We start from the raw sequence: 16,415 nt of genomic DNA, 5'->3' as shown, positions 1-16,415 counted from the left end.
TGGAATTTGCCTTTTTCACAGCAGCCGCACACTGGGTTGACGTCTTCATCGAGCGATCCAAAGATCCCTTTCTTGGTCAGTTGCTCCAACCCCCTGATCATTTTGGTTGCTCTTTTCTGCACCTTCTCAAGCTCTGTAATAGCCTTTTTTAGGTGTGGTGACCGGAACTGTGATTGAGCCCGATATTGAACCTGAGTTGATAAATGCCAAGAAAGGTGCCAAGGGCATATCAGAATTAAATCATGCACTCATGCATGTGTCTTGAATGCGCTAGTCCAAGGGAGAGAGTGCGCCTCCTCCTACAACGGGGCTTCTGCTTTAAGAACGCCCCCCACCCTCCCTATTGCTGAGGTTATATAAGGTCCCCACCCCAAATAATCTTCTTAGCTGCCCTAGCTGGCCGAAAAGGGAAGTTAGCAGAGGGGTGGGGTGGGATTAGGAACAACATCTGGATGCGCAGCTGAGGAGGCTCCAGGATAGAGGACAGGACTGACCAATTTCTGTGCCCGGCCCTCTTATGGCCGTGCCCCCTGTGACAGGTGCGGGGCAGCCCGAAACATAGGAATGGGCCTTTCTCTGGGGCGACGCACAAGGGAATAAAAGCCCAGCCCCAGTTCTATTGCTGGAGCGCCAACTGGTGTGATTAGGGTTGCCAACCTCCAGGCACTAGCTGGAGATCTCCTGCTATGACAACTGATCTCCAGCCAATAGAGATCGGCTCACCTGGAGAAAATGGTGGCTTTGGCAACTGGACTCTATGGCATTGAAGTCCCTCCCCAAACCCCGCCCTCCTCAGTCCCCACTCCAAAAACCTCCTGCCGGTGGCAAAGAGAGACCTGGCAACCCTAGGAGTGATCGGGTTTTGCTGACCCTTGCCTGCATCACCGTGGTAGAACAGCTGCAGTATAGGGGGACCTGAGTTCAAATTTAGAGGCGCATGCCCGATATGCCCGATATGCCTTGTCTGAATTTGTCCCTGGATGTTAGAGTTCCATCTCACTTAGCTTCAGCCAGAGTGGTGTAGTGGTTAAGAGCGGTGGACTATGATATGGAGAACCGGGTTCAATTCCCCACTCTTTCACATGAAGCCTACTGGGTGACCTCGGGCCAGCTGCGGTTCTTTCTGAACTCTCAGTAGGGTTGCCAACCTCCAGGTGGTACAATAATGAGGAACACCCGTGCCAGAGATAACTTCGTTGCAGAAAATGGCGGCACGAAGGCTCAAAAATATCAAACCACACTGGAATTAAACAATAAACCATATAATAATGTATAAGCATTCATTCATGCAATTCTCAAGATATAAATCAGCATATAGTCAATCCCGACTAACATTCAAGTCAAAATATAAATCCAAAATAGCTCCGGAAAGGGGCGGGAGAGTCCCGTCCCTAAATAGCAAATAAACAGTCTAAAAAATAATGGTCCAATTGGTCCAAAATAATAAGTCCAATTGGTTGCAATAATCAAACACGGTCCAGGGTGTCCTTGACAATTGAAAAAGAAAGGAAAACGTGTGGCTAGTCTTTGGTGCACGTTTCAAGGGCTTTCATCAGCTCCAAATAAAAAGAAGACAACCACAGCTTTTATGTCGCACTGGAGGAACAACCGGCTTTCCTCCACCCTGGACAGTGTTTGATTATTGCAACGAATTGGACTACCATTATTTTTGAGACTGTTTATTTGCTATTTAGGGACGGGACTCTCCCGCCCCTTTCCAAATACTAACCAGGGTTGACCCTGCTTAGCTTCCGAGATCTGATGAGATCAGGCTAGTCTCAGCCATCCAGGTCATGGGACAATCTGGGAGACCTAGTTTCAATCCCAAATTCTCCTGTTCAAGCTCTCCCTGCCTGGCCAACCTCACAGGGCCGTAGGGTGGACACAGTAAGGGAGGACCACGCGCACCTCTTTTGAGCTCCTTGGAGTAAGGGCGGGATGAAAACGGACAAGACAGATGCCCTTGCAAAAACGAAACATTGGGTCTCCAGCTGCCGGGAGGGTATTAAGTGCTGGGTCCTTCTGCTCAGGAAATGGATAATCCCCAGGCCTACTGGCTACAGGGAAAAATATTAAGTACAGAATAGGCGCACAGCTGGTGCAACCACACTCCTGTGCCCACGAGGACACCTAAAGGAAGTGCCATGGCCTGGCTCTTGAAGGGGGGGGCGTTTCTCTGGGCTGTGTGTAAAAAGCATGCACAAGAGATTGGAAAGAAATACCCTTCAGCCATGGCTGCACACTTAGACCCTGGAGTACATTTGGGAGGTGCTGTGGCTCAGTGGTAGAGCATCTGCTTGGCATGCAGAAGATCCCGGGTTCAATCCCTGGCATCTCCAGTTAAAGAGACTAGGCAAGTAGGCGATGGGAAAGACCTCTGCCTGAGACCCTGGACAGCCATGGAGAGGGGCTGTGGCTCAGTGGTAATCTGCTTGGCATGCAGAAGGTCCCAGGTTCAATCCCCGGCATATCCAGTTAAAGGGACTAGGTAAGTAGGTGATGTGAAAGACATAAAAACATAAGAAAAGCCCTGCTGGATCAGACCAAGGCCCATCAAGTCCAGCAGTCTGCTCACACAGCGGCCAACCAGGGGCCTCTAGGAAGCCCACAAACAAGACAACTGCAGCAGCACCATCCTGCCTGTGCTCCACAGCACCTAATATAATAGGCATGCTCCTCTGATCCTAGAGAGAATAGGGATGCATCATGACTAGTATCCATTTTAAATAGTAGCCATGAATACCCCTCTCCTCCATGAACATGTCCACTCCCCTCTTAAAGCCCTCCAAGCTGGCAGCCATCACCACATCCTGGGGCAGGGAGTTCCACAATGTAACTATGCGTTGTGTGAAAAAATTCTTCCTTTTATCTGTTTTGAATCTCTCACCCTCCAGTTTTAGCAAATGACCCCGTGTTCTAGTATTATGGGAGAGGGAGAAAAACCTCTCCCTGTCCACTCTCTCCACACCCTGCATAATTTTATAGACCTCTATTATGTCTCCCCTTAGCCTCCTTCTTTCCAAGCTAAACAGCCCTAAGCGTTTTAACCGCTCCTCTTAGGGCAGTTGCTCTAGTCCAATCATTTTGGTTGCTGTTTTCTGCCCCTTCTCAAGCTCTGTAATATCCTTTTTTAGGTGTGGTGACCAGAACTGTACAGACCTCTGCCTGAGACCCTGGAGTGCCATGGGAAGGGGCTGTGGCTCAGTGGTAGAGCATCTGCTTGGCATGCAGAAGGTCCCAGGTTCAATCCCCGGCTTCTCCAGTTAAAGGGACAAAGCAAGTAGGTGATGTGAAAGACCTCTGCCTGAGACCCTGGAGAGCCATGGGAAGGGGCTGTGGCTCAGTGGTAGAGCATCTGCTTGGCATGCAGAAGGTCCCAGGTTCAATCCCCGGCATCTCGTTAAAGGGACTAGTCAAGTAGGCGATGTGAAAGACCTCTACCTGAGACCCTGGAGAGCCGCTGCCAGTCTGAGTAGACAATACTGACTTTGATGGACCAAGGGTCCGATTCAGTATAAGGCAGCTTCATGTGTTCGTGTGTACATTTCACAATAACAGGCTTCAATCAACTATGAAATAAACCTTGTGGAAGTTCATTCATTCATTCATTCGTTTACTTGATTTACAACCCCTTCCTCTCCAACGGAGACCCAAAGCGCTTGGTCCGTCCTCCTCTTCTCCATTTTAACCTCACAACAACCTTGTTGTTAGGTTGAGAGTGTGACTGGCCCAAGGTGACCCAAGCAAGCTTCCATGGCAGAGCAGGGATTAGAACCTGGGTCTCCCCGATCCTAGTCCAATGCTAACCACTACACCATAGTAGCTCTCTGAAATGTTTATTTCCTTCATTTGTACACCGTTGTTCTCCCCAAAGGAAACCCGAAGCAGTTTGCAGCATTTTCCTCTCCTCCATTTTATCCGCACGACAACCCTGTGAGGTGGGAAGTCGAGAGGGTGCGACTGGCCCAAGGTCACCCAGCAAGCAGTGGGAATTCGAACCTGGCTCTCTCAGATCCTAGTATGATCCAACCTGGGGCGAGAGGTTCAGGCTTCATGAGGCAGCAGAAGGAATTTCTCGCTTGAAGCCTGGCACCACAGATCCCCCCTAGCAGCTGGCTGGAAGGAGTACTGCAGCTCTCAACCTTGTGTATGTGTATTGCGCTGACAAGCTGCAGCTGACTTATAGCAACCCCCTATGGGGGTTTTCAAGGCAAGAGACTAACAGAGGTGGTTTCCCGTTGCCCTCCTCTGCATGTGTGTATGTTAAGTGCCGTCAAGTCGCTTCCGATTCATGGTGATCCTATGAATCAATATCCTCCAAAACACCCTTTCTCAAAGGAGAAGACTGAAAGGTGATATGATAACCATCTTCAAGTACTTGAAGGGCTGTCCTATAGAGGATAGTGCCGAGTTGTTTTCTGATGCCCCAGAAGGTCGGACCAGAACCAACGGGTTGAAATTAAATCAAAAGAGTTTCCGTCTAGACATTAGGAAGAATTTTCTAACAGTGAGAGCGGTTACTCAGTGGAACAGGCTTCCTCGGGAGGTGGTAAGCGCTCCTCTCCCATACTAGAACACGGGGTCATCTGCTAAAGCTGGAGGGTGAGAGATTCAAAACAGATAAAAGGAAGTATTTTTTCACACAACGCATAGTTAAATTGTGGAACTCCCTGCCCCAGGATGTGGTGATGGCTGCCAGTTTGGAGGGCTTTAAGAGGGGAGTGGACATATTCATGGAGAAAAGGGGTATTCATGGCTATTAGTTAGAATGGATACTAGTCATGCTGCATACCTATTCTCTCTAGTATCAGAGGAGCAGGCCTATTATTTTGGGTGCAGTGGAACACAGGCAGGATGGTGCTGCTGCACTCGTCTTGTTTGTGGCTTCCTAGAGGCCCCTGTGTGAACAGACTGCTGGACTTGATGGGCCTTGGTCTGATCCAGCAGGGCCTTTCTTATGTTCTTCCCTGGAGGTCTTTAAGCAGAGGCTAGATGGCCATCTGTCAGCAATGCAGATTCTATTACCTTAAGCAGATGATGAGAGGGAGGGCATCTTGGGCATCTTCTGGGCATGGTGTAGGGGTCACTGGGAGTGTGTGTGTGTGTGTGTGTGGGGGGGAAGGTAGTTGTGAATTTCCTGCATTATGCAGGGGGTTGGACTAGATGACCCTGGTGGTCCCTTCCAACTCTATGATTCAGTTCTACCATGCAAGTCTTCTATTGGCAGGGAGGGCTTTATGTACATTTCCCTGCCCCCGGGCTCCACCTCCTCCTCCAGGCTCCGCCCCTCCTGCAAGTATGAACCAGCCTTTCTTTGCCAGTGGTCAAGCTGAACGCAACAACCCCTCCAACCAGGCGGCTTGGCGATTCTCTGGGTTCCAAACTTGTGAGCAGGAAACAGACGCGGCAAGTGTATGGGGGCTGGGGGAGAGAAACAGAGCAGATAACCAATCAAAAGCTTTATTGTCAACCGAACAATCTTCTGAAATTAGTATTCATGTCAGCATCAGGCAGCGTTAGCCAGAGGTTATGCAGTTGTGGGGGGCAAAATCACAGGGACAAAATAGTTAGCTCACTCCTAATTTTATCCTCTAATGCCAAAGGTGTCCCCCACCTTCAACCGCCACCAGCTTTCCCCACCAAGTTTGGCTGCCCGTTTTGCCTCCCAAGCCAAGGCTGACTACAAAACGTCTCCGCGGGTTTGCTACGGGTCGCCAACTCCTTTCCCAAACAGTGCTCCTGCGCCCGCTGCCAATTGCCAAACGCGTCGCCCGAGAGCCTTTTCGGAGCTGCTCGAACAGGAAGAAACCCAACAGGTGCTGCTCTGAACACGTACAAACCATGTTCTTGGCAGCTGTTGAACGTCTCCCCGTTCCACAGCTGTTCGGGGGGGTGAGCTGGCAAACGCCAGCCAGAAAGAAGGATTTGGCAAGGGCTTACGGGCAGCTGAGCGAAGAGCGGAGGAGGGCAGGCTGGTGAACGGGCAGGTCTCCACAATAAGGCACAGCAGTTTTTTCCCCCACCCGGAGAAAAGTGTGGGTGGGGATTAAAAGGAAAACCACACGTTGCATTTGAACATTCCTTCTCAGGTTTTTTAAAAAATCAACTTAAATCTGGAAGTGACGGGGAGGGAAGACCTAACATGATCTCCCCCTCCCAAAAAATAGCGTGCATTTCCCACCCCTCTGGCAGAAATAAATGTCGGGAAACATGAAGTTTTGCAGTGACGCGAATTACAAAGGAAGGTTACCGGCGCAAAGAGAACAGCGAAAACATTAAACTGAACGCATCCTGCCCCCTGGTGCCCAAAAACGGCTAATTTTCCAAACAGGGACCAGAGAAGCAGTGGTAACGTAGAGCGACGCGATTCCCCCAAACTGGACCCAGTGCCTGAAAAAATCGCCCCTCAAAATACGTCTGCCAGTAAGCAGCTAGCCAGGGTGGGCACAAACACCCTGTTTGGAATGGACTGCAGGAAGAACCGGCACTGCATTATGGCACGCCTCGGAGTGGACTTGCAAAACAGGGAAGCGGGTTCCCCCGCCCCTGGAACGGATTCCAACCGTCGGTGTTCCCACCGCGCTTCAGGGTCTCTTTCTCTCTTTTTGGTGCTATAGCCAAGTCCTAGTCCAGTACCCAAAGGACTGGGGCGGGGGGGGGGAGGGATGATCTAAACATTCGGAGGTGGGTGGAGGGTGCCGTGGATGAACTGAAGCAGCTCCTCCAGTTGGGCCTCCAGGGAAAGCTGGTCTCCGTCGTTGGTGATGACCCAATCGAAGGCCACGCCTTGGTCCAGGCCACACTCCGACTCCGCATCGTCGATCCCTGTGGAGAGGAACGAGAATCACGGGAGTCACTCCTAGAGAGCAGATATTTTAAAAGTCCCCATCTCACAGAGATTATGCCGGTGTGGTATAGGGGACGGAGAAACTATATTCTCATCTGCTGCCCTTACTAGGAAGAGATCTGTGGCAAATTTGTCCGGCCGTAGACCAACAGGCTCTCTGATAACGTGGAGGCAGAGAGGGCAAGGAAGCTCCTCTTGGATGAAAATCCAAAGGTTACCATGAAAAAGGTAAAGGTCCCCTGTGCAAGCACTAGGTCATTCCTGACCCATGGGGTGACGTCACATCCCAACGTTTACTAGGCAGACTTTGTTTTATGGGGTGGTTTGCCAGTGTCTTCCCCAGTCATCTTCCCTTTACCCCCAGCAAGCTGGGTACTCATTTGACCGACCTCAGAAGGGTGGAAGGCTGAGTCCACCTTGAGCCGCCTACCTGAAACCGACTTCCGTCGAGATCGAACTCAGGTCGTGAGCAGAGCTTTGGACTGCTGTACTGCAGCTGACCACTCTGCGCCACAGAGTTCTTATCAAGGGTTACCATAGACACTACTAACTTTTGTGCTGCCGTGTCCAAAATTAGGCTAAAATTGCTGGGATGACATGTCTTACTACCTATGTATATAGTAGCACCCTCTTAGGATTTTTATTACTTTTTTATTACCCTCTTGTACTTGTATTTATGTATTTTTTATTTTCTTTTTTGATTTTTTAAAATATATATATTTATTAAAATTTACAATGATACATTAAAAAACCAACCTTCTTAACAAACAAACATTGACCAGTACTTATAAAACTTATAACTTTCTAAATAAAAGGTAAAGGTCCCCTGTGCAAGCACCGGGTCATTCCTGACCCATGGGGTGACATCACATCCCAACGTTTAGTAGGCAGACTTTGTTTGTGGGGTGGTTTGCCAGTGCCTTCCGCAGTCATCTCCCCTTTACCCCCAGCAAGCTGGGTACTTATTTCACCGACCTCGGAAGGATGGAAGGCTGAGTCAACCTTGAGCTGGCTACCTGAAACTGACTCGTCAGGATCGAACTCAGGTCGTGAGCAGAGCTGGGACTGCAGTACTGCAGCTTACCACTCTGCACCACTGGGCTCTTCAACTTTCTAAATAATCACTCTCTTTATGAACCACCACCAACAGAATCTAAACTTTTAAATGTGTTCTCCATCCTGGATATAGTGGGATTCCATATTCTATCCAATTCCTCTATGTTTTTGTTATTTTGATAGTAAGTTGATAGTAAGTTACTTTAATCAACACATAGATCTCCCTTACTTTGACGGACCAACTATTTAAGCTTGGAGAGTTCGCTCCTTTCCAGCATCTATGCTGAAATAGTGTAGACTAATGAAAGAAGCACGTGCTGCTTCTTTCATTAGTCCTTTCCAGCATCTGGCAAAATTTATCCTTGCTAATGTTACCATATGGAGGAATACATCAAGAAGTTTCTTATGCCAGCATGATGTAGTGGTTAAGAGCGGTGGTTTGAAGCAGTAAAGTCTAATCTGGAGAACCGGGTTTTATTCCCCACTCCTCCACATGAGCAGCGGAGACTAATCTGGTGAACCAGGTTGGTTTCCCCACTCCTACACATGAAGCCAGCTGGGTGACCTTGGGCTAGTCACACTCTCTCAGCCCCACCCACCTCACAGGGTGTCTGTTGTGGGGAGGGGAAGGTGATTGTAAGGTGGTTTGAGTCTCCCTTAAGTGGCAGAGAAAGTCGGCATATAAAAACCAACTCTTCTTCATAGTTGATAAGTATTTATGTATTTTATATTTGGAATTTCTCCTTTTAATATCAATGGGATTTTAATCAACTGTCGACGATTCTTTCTTTTGTACGTGTCTGGCTATGTGCCGTATTAATAAATGACTGGCAGAATCATGGGAGTTTACTTACTGCAGGAAAGCGGAGAGCTGAGAAAGGGATGGTGGATGGACACACAAAGGCCTGCACAACTCAGCTGGTTTCTGAGATCTCAGCAGCAGTTCCCTTAAGGGTGTCCATCAAAGCACCCCTGCTGGATCTAACCCACGGTCCACCTAGTTCAGCCACCCAAAAGCCGCCGCAAGATCTACAAGCAGAGCATGGAAGCTAAGGTCCCTCCTCTCAACTCCAGCAACCGGTGCTCTGAGATATACTCCCTCCGAACATGGAGGTTCCCTTTGGCCAGCAGCACAAAATAGCCGCAGAGGGCCGCTGCTTTGAGGTCAGGGGCAGTTTCCCCCCACGTCCACTTGGCCAGGGATCCTGGAGGGTTTTTTGGTCATCTTCTGGGCATGGAAGAGGGGTCAATGGGGACGCGGAGGGGGGGGAGGTAGTTGTGAATTTCCTGCATTGTGCAGGGGGTTGGACTAGATGACCCTGGTGGTCCCTTCCAACTCTGCTTCCTCGTCAATTCATTTAATCTCCTTTCAAAGTCTTCTAAGGTGGTACCCGGTACTGCAGCTCGTGGTAGCGAATTCCATAAGTCAATTATGCACTGGGGGAAGAAGTATTTTCTGTTGTGAAACGTCCGTCAATATTACTGGGGTCCCTCAAGTTGCCAACTCTGGAGGGCCTTGCCTTCTGTTTCAAAAGCACAGTGGGTGAGCGTCAAGGACAGGGCCTTTTCCGTTGTGGCCCAAAGACCACCAGACTCTCTTCGCACAGAACTCTGCCTGTTGCTGAACCGATTGTCCCTCAGGTACCAGAAGGGTTTCCATTCTCCAGTTGGGGGCTGAAAATTACCTGGGATTACAACTGAATTCCAGAGGACAGAGATCCGTTCCCCTGGAGAAAATGGCCGCTTTGGAAGGTGGACTCTGTGGCATTGTACCCCGCTGAGGTCCCTCCCCCCTCCGAACTCCCCCCTCCCCAAGCTCCACCCCCAACACTCCAGGTATTTACCAAGGGGGTGCTGGAAACCCTAAGCACCAGGCAGACTTTTTAAAAAAATTAATCAATTTTCTACGCATGGTGTAGTGGTTAAGAGCAGTGGTTTGGAGCAATGGACTCTGATTTGGAGAACCGGATTCGATTCCCCTCTCCTCCACATGAGTGGCGGAGGCTCATCTGGTGAACTGGATTTGTTTCCCCGCTCCTACACACAAAGCCAGCTGGGAGACCTTGGGCAAGTCACAGTTCTATTAAGAGCTCTCTCAGCCTCACCTACTTCACAGGGTGTCTGTTGTGGGGAGGGGAAGGGTAGGTGCTTGTAAGCCGGTCTGATTATTCCTTAAGTGGCAGAGAAAGTCGGCATATAAAAACTAACTTCTTTCTGCATCGCTGAGCTATTTGCCTTTTTCCTCTTTTAACTGCTCAGCTGTCTGAATGGTCACATTTAAAGCAGCCACCGTTCAATTTTTACACCACTGGTGTTTGACTGTTAGAAGTAATTGTTTATGCGGCTTTAAGTTAATGGTTGTGGGGATCTGCCCTGGGAAAATCATTATTTCTAGAAGCTCAAAAAGCCAGCATGGTGTGTAGAGGATAGAACCGGGGTTCGAATCCCCACTTCTACCCCAGAAGCTCGCTTGGCGACCTCAGGCCCATCCCCAACTCTCAGCCTGGCCTACCTCACAGGATCATTGTGAGAAAACAGAGGTGGGGAGAACACTGTTCTAAGTTGCTCTGAATCCCAATAGGGGAGAAAAGCGGGATATAAATAAATAAATAAATGTAGTGGTTAAGGGTGGCGGTTTGGAGCGGTGGACTCTAATCTGGAGAACCGGGTTTGATTCCCCACTCCTACACATGAGCAGCGGAGGCTAATCTGGTGAACTGGATTTGTTTCCCCGCTCCTACACATGAAGCCAGCTGGGTGACCTTGGGCTAGTCACAGCTCTCTCAGCCCCACCTACCTCACAGGGTGTCTGTTGTGGGAAGGGTAAGGGTGGGTGATTGTAAGCCAGTTTGATTCTTCCTTAAGTGGTAGAGAAAGTCAGTATATAAAAACCAACTCTTCTTCAAATGGATCAAAAACGCAAATGCAAGAAGTCCTCAAATTTTTCTTTGCGGTCATGAGGACTAGAAACCATTTTGTAAATACAACTCAGACAATCCCTTGTTTCTTCTCATGCCCCCCCATCCCTTTTAACGCATCTTAAAGTGTCAGATTCCTCACTGGGCAGTTAACTCTACATCTGCCAACAAAAGCAAGGGTACCTACATCCACCCGATGTTTCACTTCCTCACCTGCTACAAACACCCAATCGCGTCTCTTCCGGGTCTCCTCCATGGCTACGACGCGCAGCACCTTTACCAAATCTCCATACACGTCTTGGAACCACTCCACATCCGACAGACGCCGCGTGTCACTCACTACCTATGTGGAAAGAGGGGAAAGGCACAAAGGGTTTTTTTTTGGGGGGGGGAAGAGTGCTCAGATCCAGCACCACCCTTCCAATGGGGGCGTTGCCAGAAGAATAAGGCCTCTAGGAAGCCCACAAACAAGACAACTGCAGCAGCATTTATCCTGCCTGTGTTCCACATATGTGTTCATATAATGTGTTCATATAATGGGCCTGCTCCTCTGATCCTGGAGAGAATAGGTACGCATCATGACTAGTATCCATTTTGACTAGTAGCTATGGATAACCCTCTCCTCCATGAACAAGTCCACTCATAAGAACATAAGAATGGCCCTGCTGGATCAGACCAAGGCCCATCAAGTCCAGCAGTCTGCTCACACAGTGGCCAACCAGGGGCCTCCAGGAAGCCCCCAAATAAGACGACTGCAGCATTATCCTGCCTGTGTTCCAAAGAACCTACTATAGTAGGCATGCTCCTCTGATACTAGGTATGCATCATTACTAGTATCTATTTTGACTAGTAACCGTCGATAGCCCTCTCCTCCATGAACATGTCCACTGCCCTCTTAAAGCCTTCCAAGTTGGCAGCCATCCCCACATCCTGGGGCAGGGAGTTCCATCATTTAACTATGCGTTGTGTGAAGAAATACTTCCTTTTGTCTGTTTTTAATCTCTCACCCTCCAGCTTCAGCAGATATTCTTGTATTATGCGAGAGGGAGAAAAGCTCCTCACTGTCCACTCTCTCCATCTCAGGTCAGGGCTGCTACTCATAAGAACATAAGGAAAGCCCTGCTGGATCAGACCAAGGCCCATCAAGTCCAGCAGTCTGTTCACACAGTGGCCAAGCAGGGGCCTCCAGGAAGCCCACAAGCAAGAGGACTGCAGCAGCATTTATCCTGCCTGTGTTCCACAGCACCTAATATAACAGGCCTGCTCCTCTGATCCTGGAGAGAATAGGCATGCATCATGACTAGTATCCATTTTGACTAGTAGCCATGGATAGCCCTCTCCTCCATGAACATGTCCACTCCCCTCTTCAAGCCTTCCAAGTTGGCGGCCATCCGCACATCCTGGGGCAGGGAGTTCCACAATTCAACTCTGTGTTGTGTGAAAAACCCTGGATGTACCCAGACAGGCTGCACCACACCCTCCACTACGATGCGGCAAAAGAAACCAGGATTGGTCCGGCGCTTCTCCTCGCCCCAGCGGATCATGTCCTCCCGGTACATCTCTTTGTAATTACTGGCATCCAAGAGGCGTCCAAAATCCAGGCCATGTTCCTGCAGGTGGGAGAGAAGAAGTTGTCAAGCCTTCAGCAGTGCGGAGAAGAAATATTTCACGCGAGGCACGACAGAACTCACTGCCACAAGATCTGGCAACAGCAGGTAAATTGTGTCTAAGACAGGGTTAGGAAAATCCGGGAGAAAATGATAGGTTTATAGATGGTGGTTCGCCTTGGCAACTGTGCCATCTCCGTACTGCCAGAATTCCAGATGCCAAGGGTCAAATGAAGAGTGCAAAGTGGTGGTGGCAGAATGGAGCCTCCAGTGTCAGAAGCAGTCTACCTTTGCGTAACAGGATGGGTGCCCTAGGTTGGAAATAGGATACTGGACTTAGATGGGCTGAGTCAGCAAGGAAATTCTTAAGAAGGGATGTGATGAAGGGGCATATATTCGGGAGAAGGGGACGCGAAAGAACTCACCTTTGCATACTGCTCTTTCAGCGGACCTGATAACCGCAGAATGGTGCAAACATCTGGACCGAGCCTGCCAGAAAGAAAAAGGGGGATGGAGATAGGTCAAGCTGCTCCCGGTGCCCCTGGGTCTACCTGCCAATACATCCTTGAGAACACTGCAATGGTTTTGGCAGCTAAAAGGAACCTCCATGGTTAGAAACAGTCTACCTCAGAAAATACCATATGCTGGGGAAAACCTACTTTTGTGAGCTTCCCAGAGGCTTAACAGGATGTTTAGTGGACTTAGGTGGGCAGTTCTAACAAAGGGATATGATATAGCAAGCACACCTAGCAAATCGCTACTAAAGCTATGAGTGCTTTAAAATGGTACCCCCATGTTTAGAAACAGTCTATCTTTGAATTCCAGTTGCTGAGGGACAAACCACTGGGTCAGGCTGCCACTTCTATGCCCTCCTTGCGAACCTCCTGGAAACATCTGGCCAGCTGCAGTTGTAAACAACAGGACTAAGGTAGTCCTTTGCTCTGACAAGAGCTGCGTCTATCCAAGAAGAAGAGTTGGTTTTTATATGCCGACTTTCTCTACCACTTAAGGGAGAACCAAACCGGCTTACAATCGCCTTCCCTTCCCCTCCCCACAACAGACACCCATGAGGTAGGTGGGACTGAGAGAGTGTGACTAGCCCAAGCTCACCCAGCTGGCTTCATGTGGAGGAGTGGGGAAACAAACCCAGTTCACCAGATTAGCCTCCGCCGCTCATGGGGAGGAGTGGGGAATTGGTTCTCCAGATCAGAGTCCACTGCTCCAAACCACCGCTCTGAACCATTACACCACGATGGACAGGGCACTCTGCACATGCTCCGTGTTACTTTTTTGCTCTAGAAACCGCCTCTTAGGGTTCGCGTCTATGCTTTCGGCCAATCCTCCCCCGCGGCCTCTCCCACCCCTTCGCCTTCCCACTAAGTTTTCACGTCACCCGTTTCTTTTTGAAATCCTTAATTCGCGTTTTCATTCTAGCCCGTTTGGACTGCCGTTCGGTGGCCTCCGCGCGATTTGATACGAGTCGGATCTGCTGTGTCCACCGTTGCTTGGGAGCCACCTCGAGAGCAGCGTGGGTTGAAAATGGTTTCAAACAAGTTAACTTAATAATACGGGCAGAGCGTTGACGGAAGTTGGGTGTGGCTAGCGTTCAGACCTCAGGAAAGCTGTGTCCACCCCCCCCCCACCCCGGTCACATCAGTTCTGGCTGGTCGGCCACTGGGTTCCCTGAAGAACCTCCCAGCCCGAACATCTGGAAGCTCGACGGCTTGCGCACAAGACGGTGTGTTTTGACGTTCATGTTCAAAGCCAGGGGTGTCAAACATAAGGCCCGCGGGCCGCCTCCGGCCCCTTGAGAGCTCTTATCGGACCCGCGGGCCAGCCAGCCACCTCCCCACTCTTGATCTGGGCTGGTGAGGCATGGCACGGCCCAACCAAGTGACATTTGAGTTTGACACCCCTGCCCTAAACGGTCTGGGACCATCATACCTGTGGGACCATCTCTTGCGAGACACCCCTCAGAGAATGTTACATTCAACAGGGAACAACTTACTAGTGGTCCCTGGCCCAAGCAGTGTGTGGCTGTCCTCGACCGGAGCCTTCTCAGCTTTGGCCCCGGCATGGTGGAACTCTCTCTGTAGTGAGGCCAGGGCCCTATGACATTTGATGCAATTTCGTAGGGCCTCTAAGACCAAGATGTTCCGCAGGCCTATGGTTGAGGACAGCAACAGTTTCCATCTTGCTGGCCTCCCTCCCTTCCCCTCCAGGCATGGTATAGAGGTTAAGGGTAGTGGTTTGGAGCAGAGGACTCTGATCTGGAGAACCAGGTTCGATTCCCCACTCCTCCACATGAGCAGCAGACGATAATATGGTGAACTGGATTTGTTTCCCCATTCCTACACATGAAGCCAGCCGGGTGACCATGGGCTAGTCACAGCTTTCTTAGAGTTCTCTCAGCCCCACCTACCTCACAGGGTGTCCGTTGTGGGGAGGGGAAGGCGATTGTAAGCCAATTTGATTCTTTCTTAAGTGGTAGAGAAAGTCGGCATATAAAAACCAACTTTTTTTCTTCTTCTTAGTTTATTAATGTTTGACTGCCACTGTAAAGAAATGATTAAGGAGAGCCCCCAGGACTTTTAAAGATAGGGCATTTTGGAGGACTTTCATTCATAGGGTCGCCATGAGTCGGAAGCGACTTGACGGCACTTAACACACACACCAGGACTTTTAAACGTTGAGAATTTTAACTATGATTGTGAGGTTTTAATTGTTATAACATGTTGTGAGCTGCCCCAAGGGGCGGGATAGAAATAAAATAAATAAATGGAGATCCTTCAAGAATCTTTATATACTTCTATCAAGCTCCCACTCACTGGCAGTCTTTAAGCAGAGGCTGGACAAACACTTGTCAGGGATGTTCTAGACTGGTCCTGCATTACCTAGGGGGTTGGACTAGATGGCCTCTATGGCCCCTTCCAACTCTAGGATTCTATGATTCCTCACCACATCCCTGCGAGGGAGGCCAGGCAGAGAGTTCCTCAGTGGAACAGGCTTCCTTGGGAGGTGGTGAGCTCTCCTTCCCTGGAGCTTTTATAGCAGAGGCTAGATGGCCATCTGTCAGCAATGCTGATTCTGTGACCTTAGGCAGATCATGAGAGGGAGGGCACCTTGGCCATCTTCTGGATGTGGAGTAGGGGTCACTGGGTTGTGTATGGGGGAGGGAGTTGTGAATTCCCTGCACTGTGCAGGGGCTGGACTAGATGACCTTGGCGGTCCCTTCCAACTCTATGAGTCTATGAAAATCTTGTCAGTTTCTAAGGTGCAAACTGGACTCGAACCTTGCTCTTTCACTGCAGCAGGGGTCGCTGGGGTGTGTGTGGGGGGAGGTAGTTGTGAGTTTCCTGCATTGTGCAGGGGGTTGGACTAGATGACCCTGGTGGTCCCTTCCAGCTCTATGATTCTATGAGATCTCCAACTCGCAAGAGGCGTTTGGGCCTCCCGGGAACGAGCGGCTGCCCTTTGCCCGACTGGGCCCATTTCAGACGTTCGTTAATACACGGGTAGGGGGGAAACCGTGCCAAAAAAAAAGGGAAAAGAGGGCGGGGGACCATCAGCGGCAGGTCTGAGCCGGCCAGGTCTTGCACGCACGTGGTGGGTAGGTGGGTGGGTGGTCTTCCGCACGCAGCCAATCCCTCTTGCCCGTTTGCACCCGGCCAGCCCCCCCCCCAGAGCCCCTGGGATCCCTCCCCTTTACCGGCTCTGGATCTCTTCCGCCACGAAGTCTTTGCCCGATTTTCTCTTCCCGCTCAGCAGCAAGATGAGCCGCGGCGTCGGAGCCATCGCCAGAGCGCAGCCCGCACCGACCCCCCTCCCGCTTCGCTCAATGGTCTCGGCCGGGACTGAACATTCTAAGCCAGCCGCTCGCACCAATGGGAACGTCTCGGGCTCCGCTTCCTCCTCGGCGGCCGCTACCATTTGCGGGTTCGAAGCAGGGGGGGGCAGGCCGAGAAAAGAAAGGCTGAATCACAGCAG

General features: G+C 50.2%; 1 protein-coding gene across 1 annotated transcript; it reads right to left on the bottom strand.

Moving 5' to 3' along the window:
* Positions 1 to 6,670: 6,670 nt before the first annotated feature.
* Positions 6,671 to 16,223, bottom strand: PMVK (phosphomevalonate kinase). Its single transcript, XM_056852345.1, has 5 exons — positions 16,138 to 16,223; positions 12,854 to 12,917; positions 12,279 to 12,431; positions 11,035 to 11,164; positions 6,671 to 6,825 (listed from the first exon to the last, which is right to left on the bottom strand). Exons 1-5 carry the CDS (start codon positions 16,221 to 16,223, stop codon positions 6,671 to 6,673), a joined length of 588 nt encoding a protein of 195 aa, XP_056708323.1.
* Between the last annotated feature and the right edge of the window lie 192 nt (positions 16,224 to 16,415).

The sequence above is a fragment of the Euleptes europaea genome, chromosome 7, assembly GCF_029931775.1.
Source record: "Euleptes europaea isolate rEulEur1 chromosome 7, rEulEur1.hap1, whole genome shotgun sequence".
Lineage (NCBI taxonomy): Eukaryota > Metazoa > Chordata > Lepidosauria > Squamata > Sphaerodactylidae > Euleptes > Euleptes europaea.
This window is presented reverse-complemented; position numbering and strand designations above follow the sequence as displayed.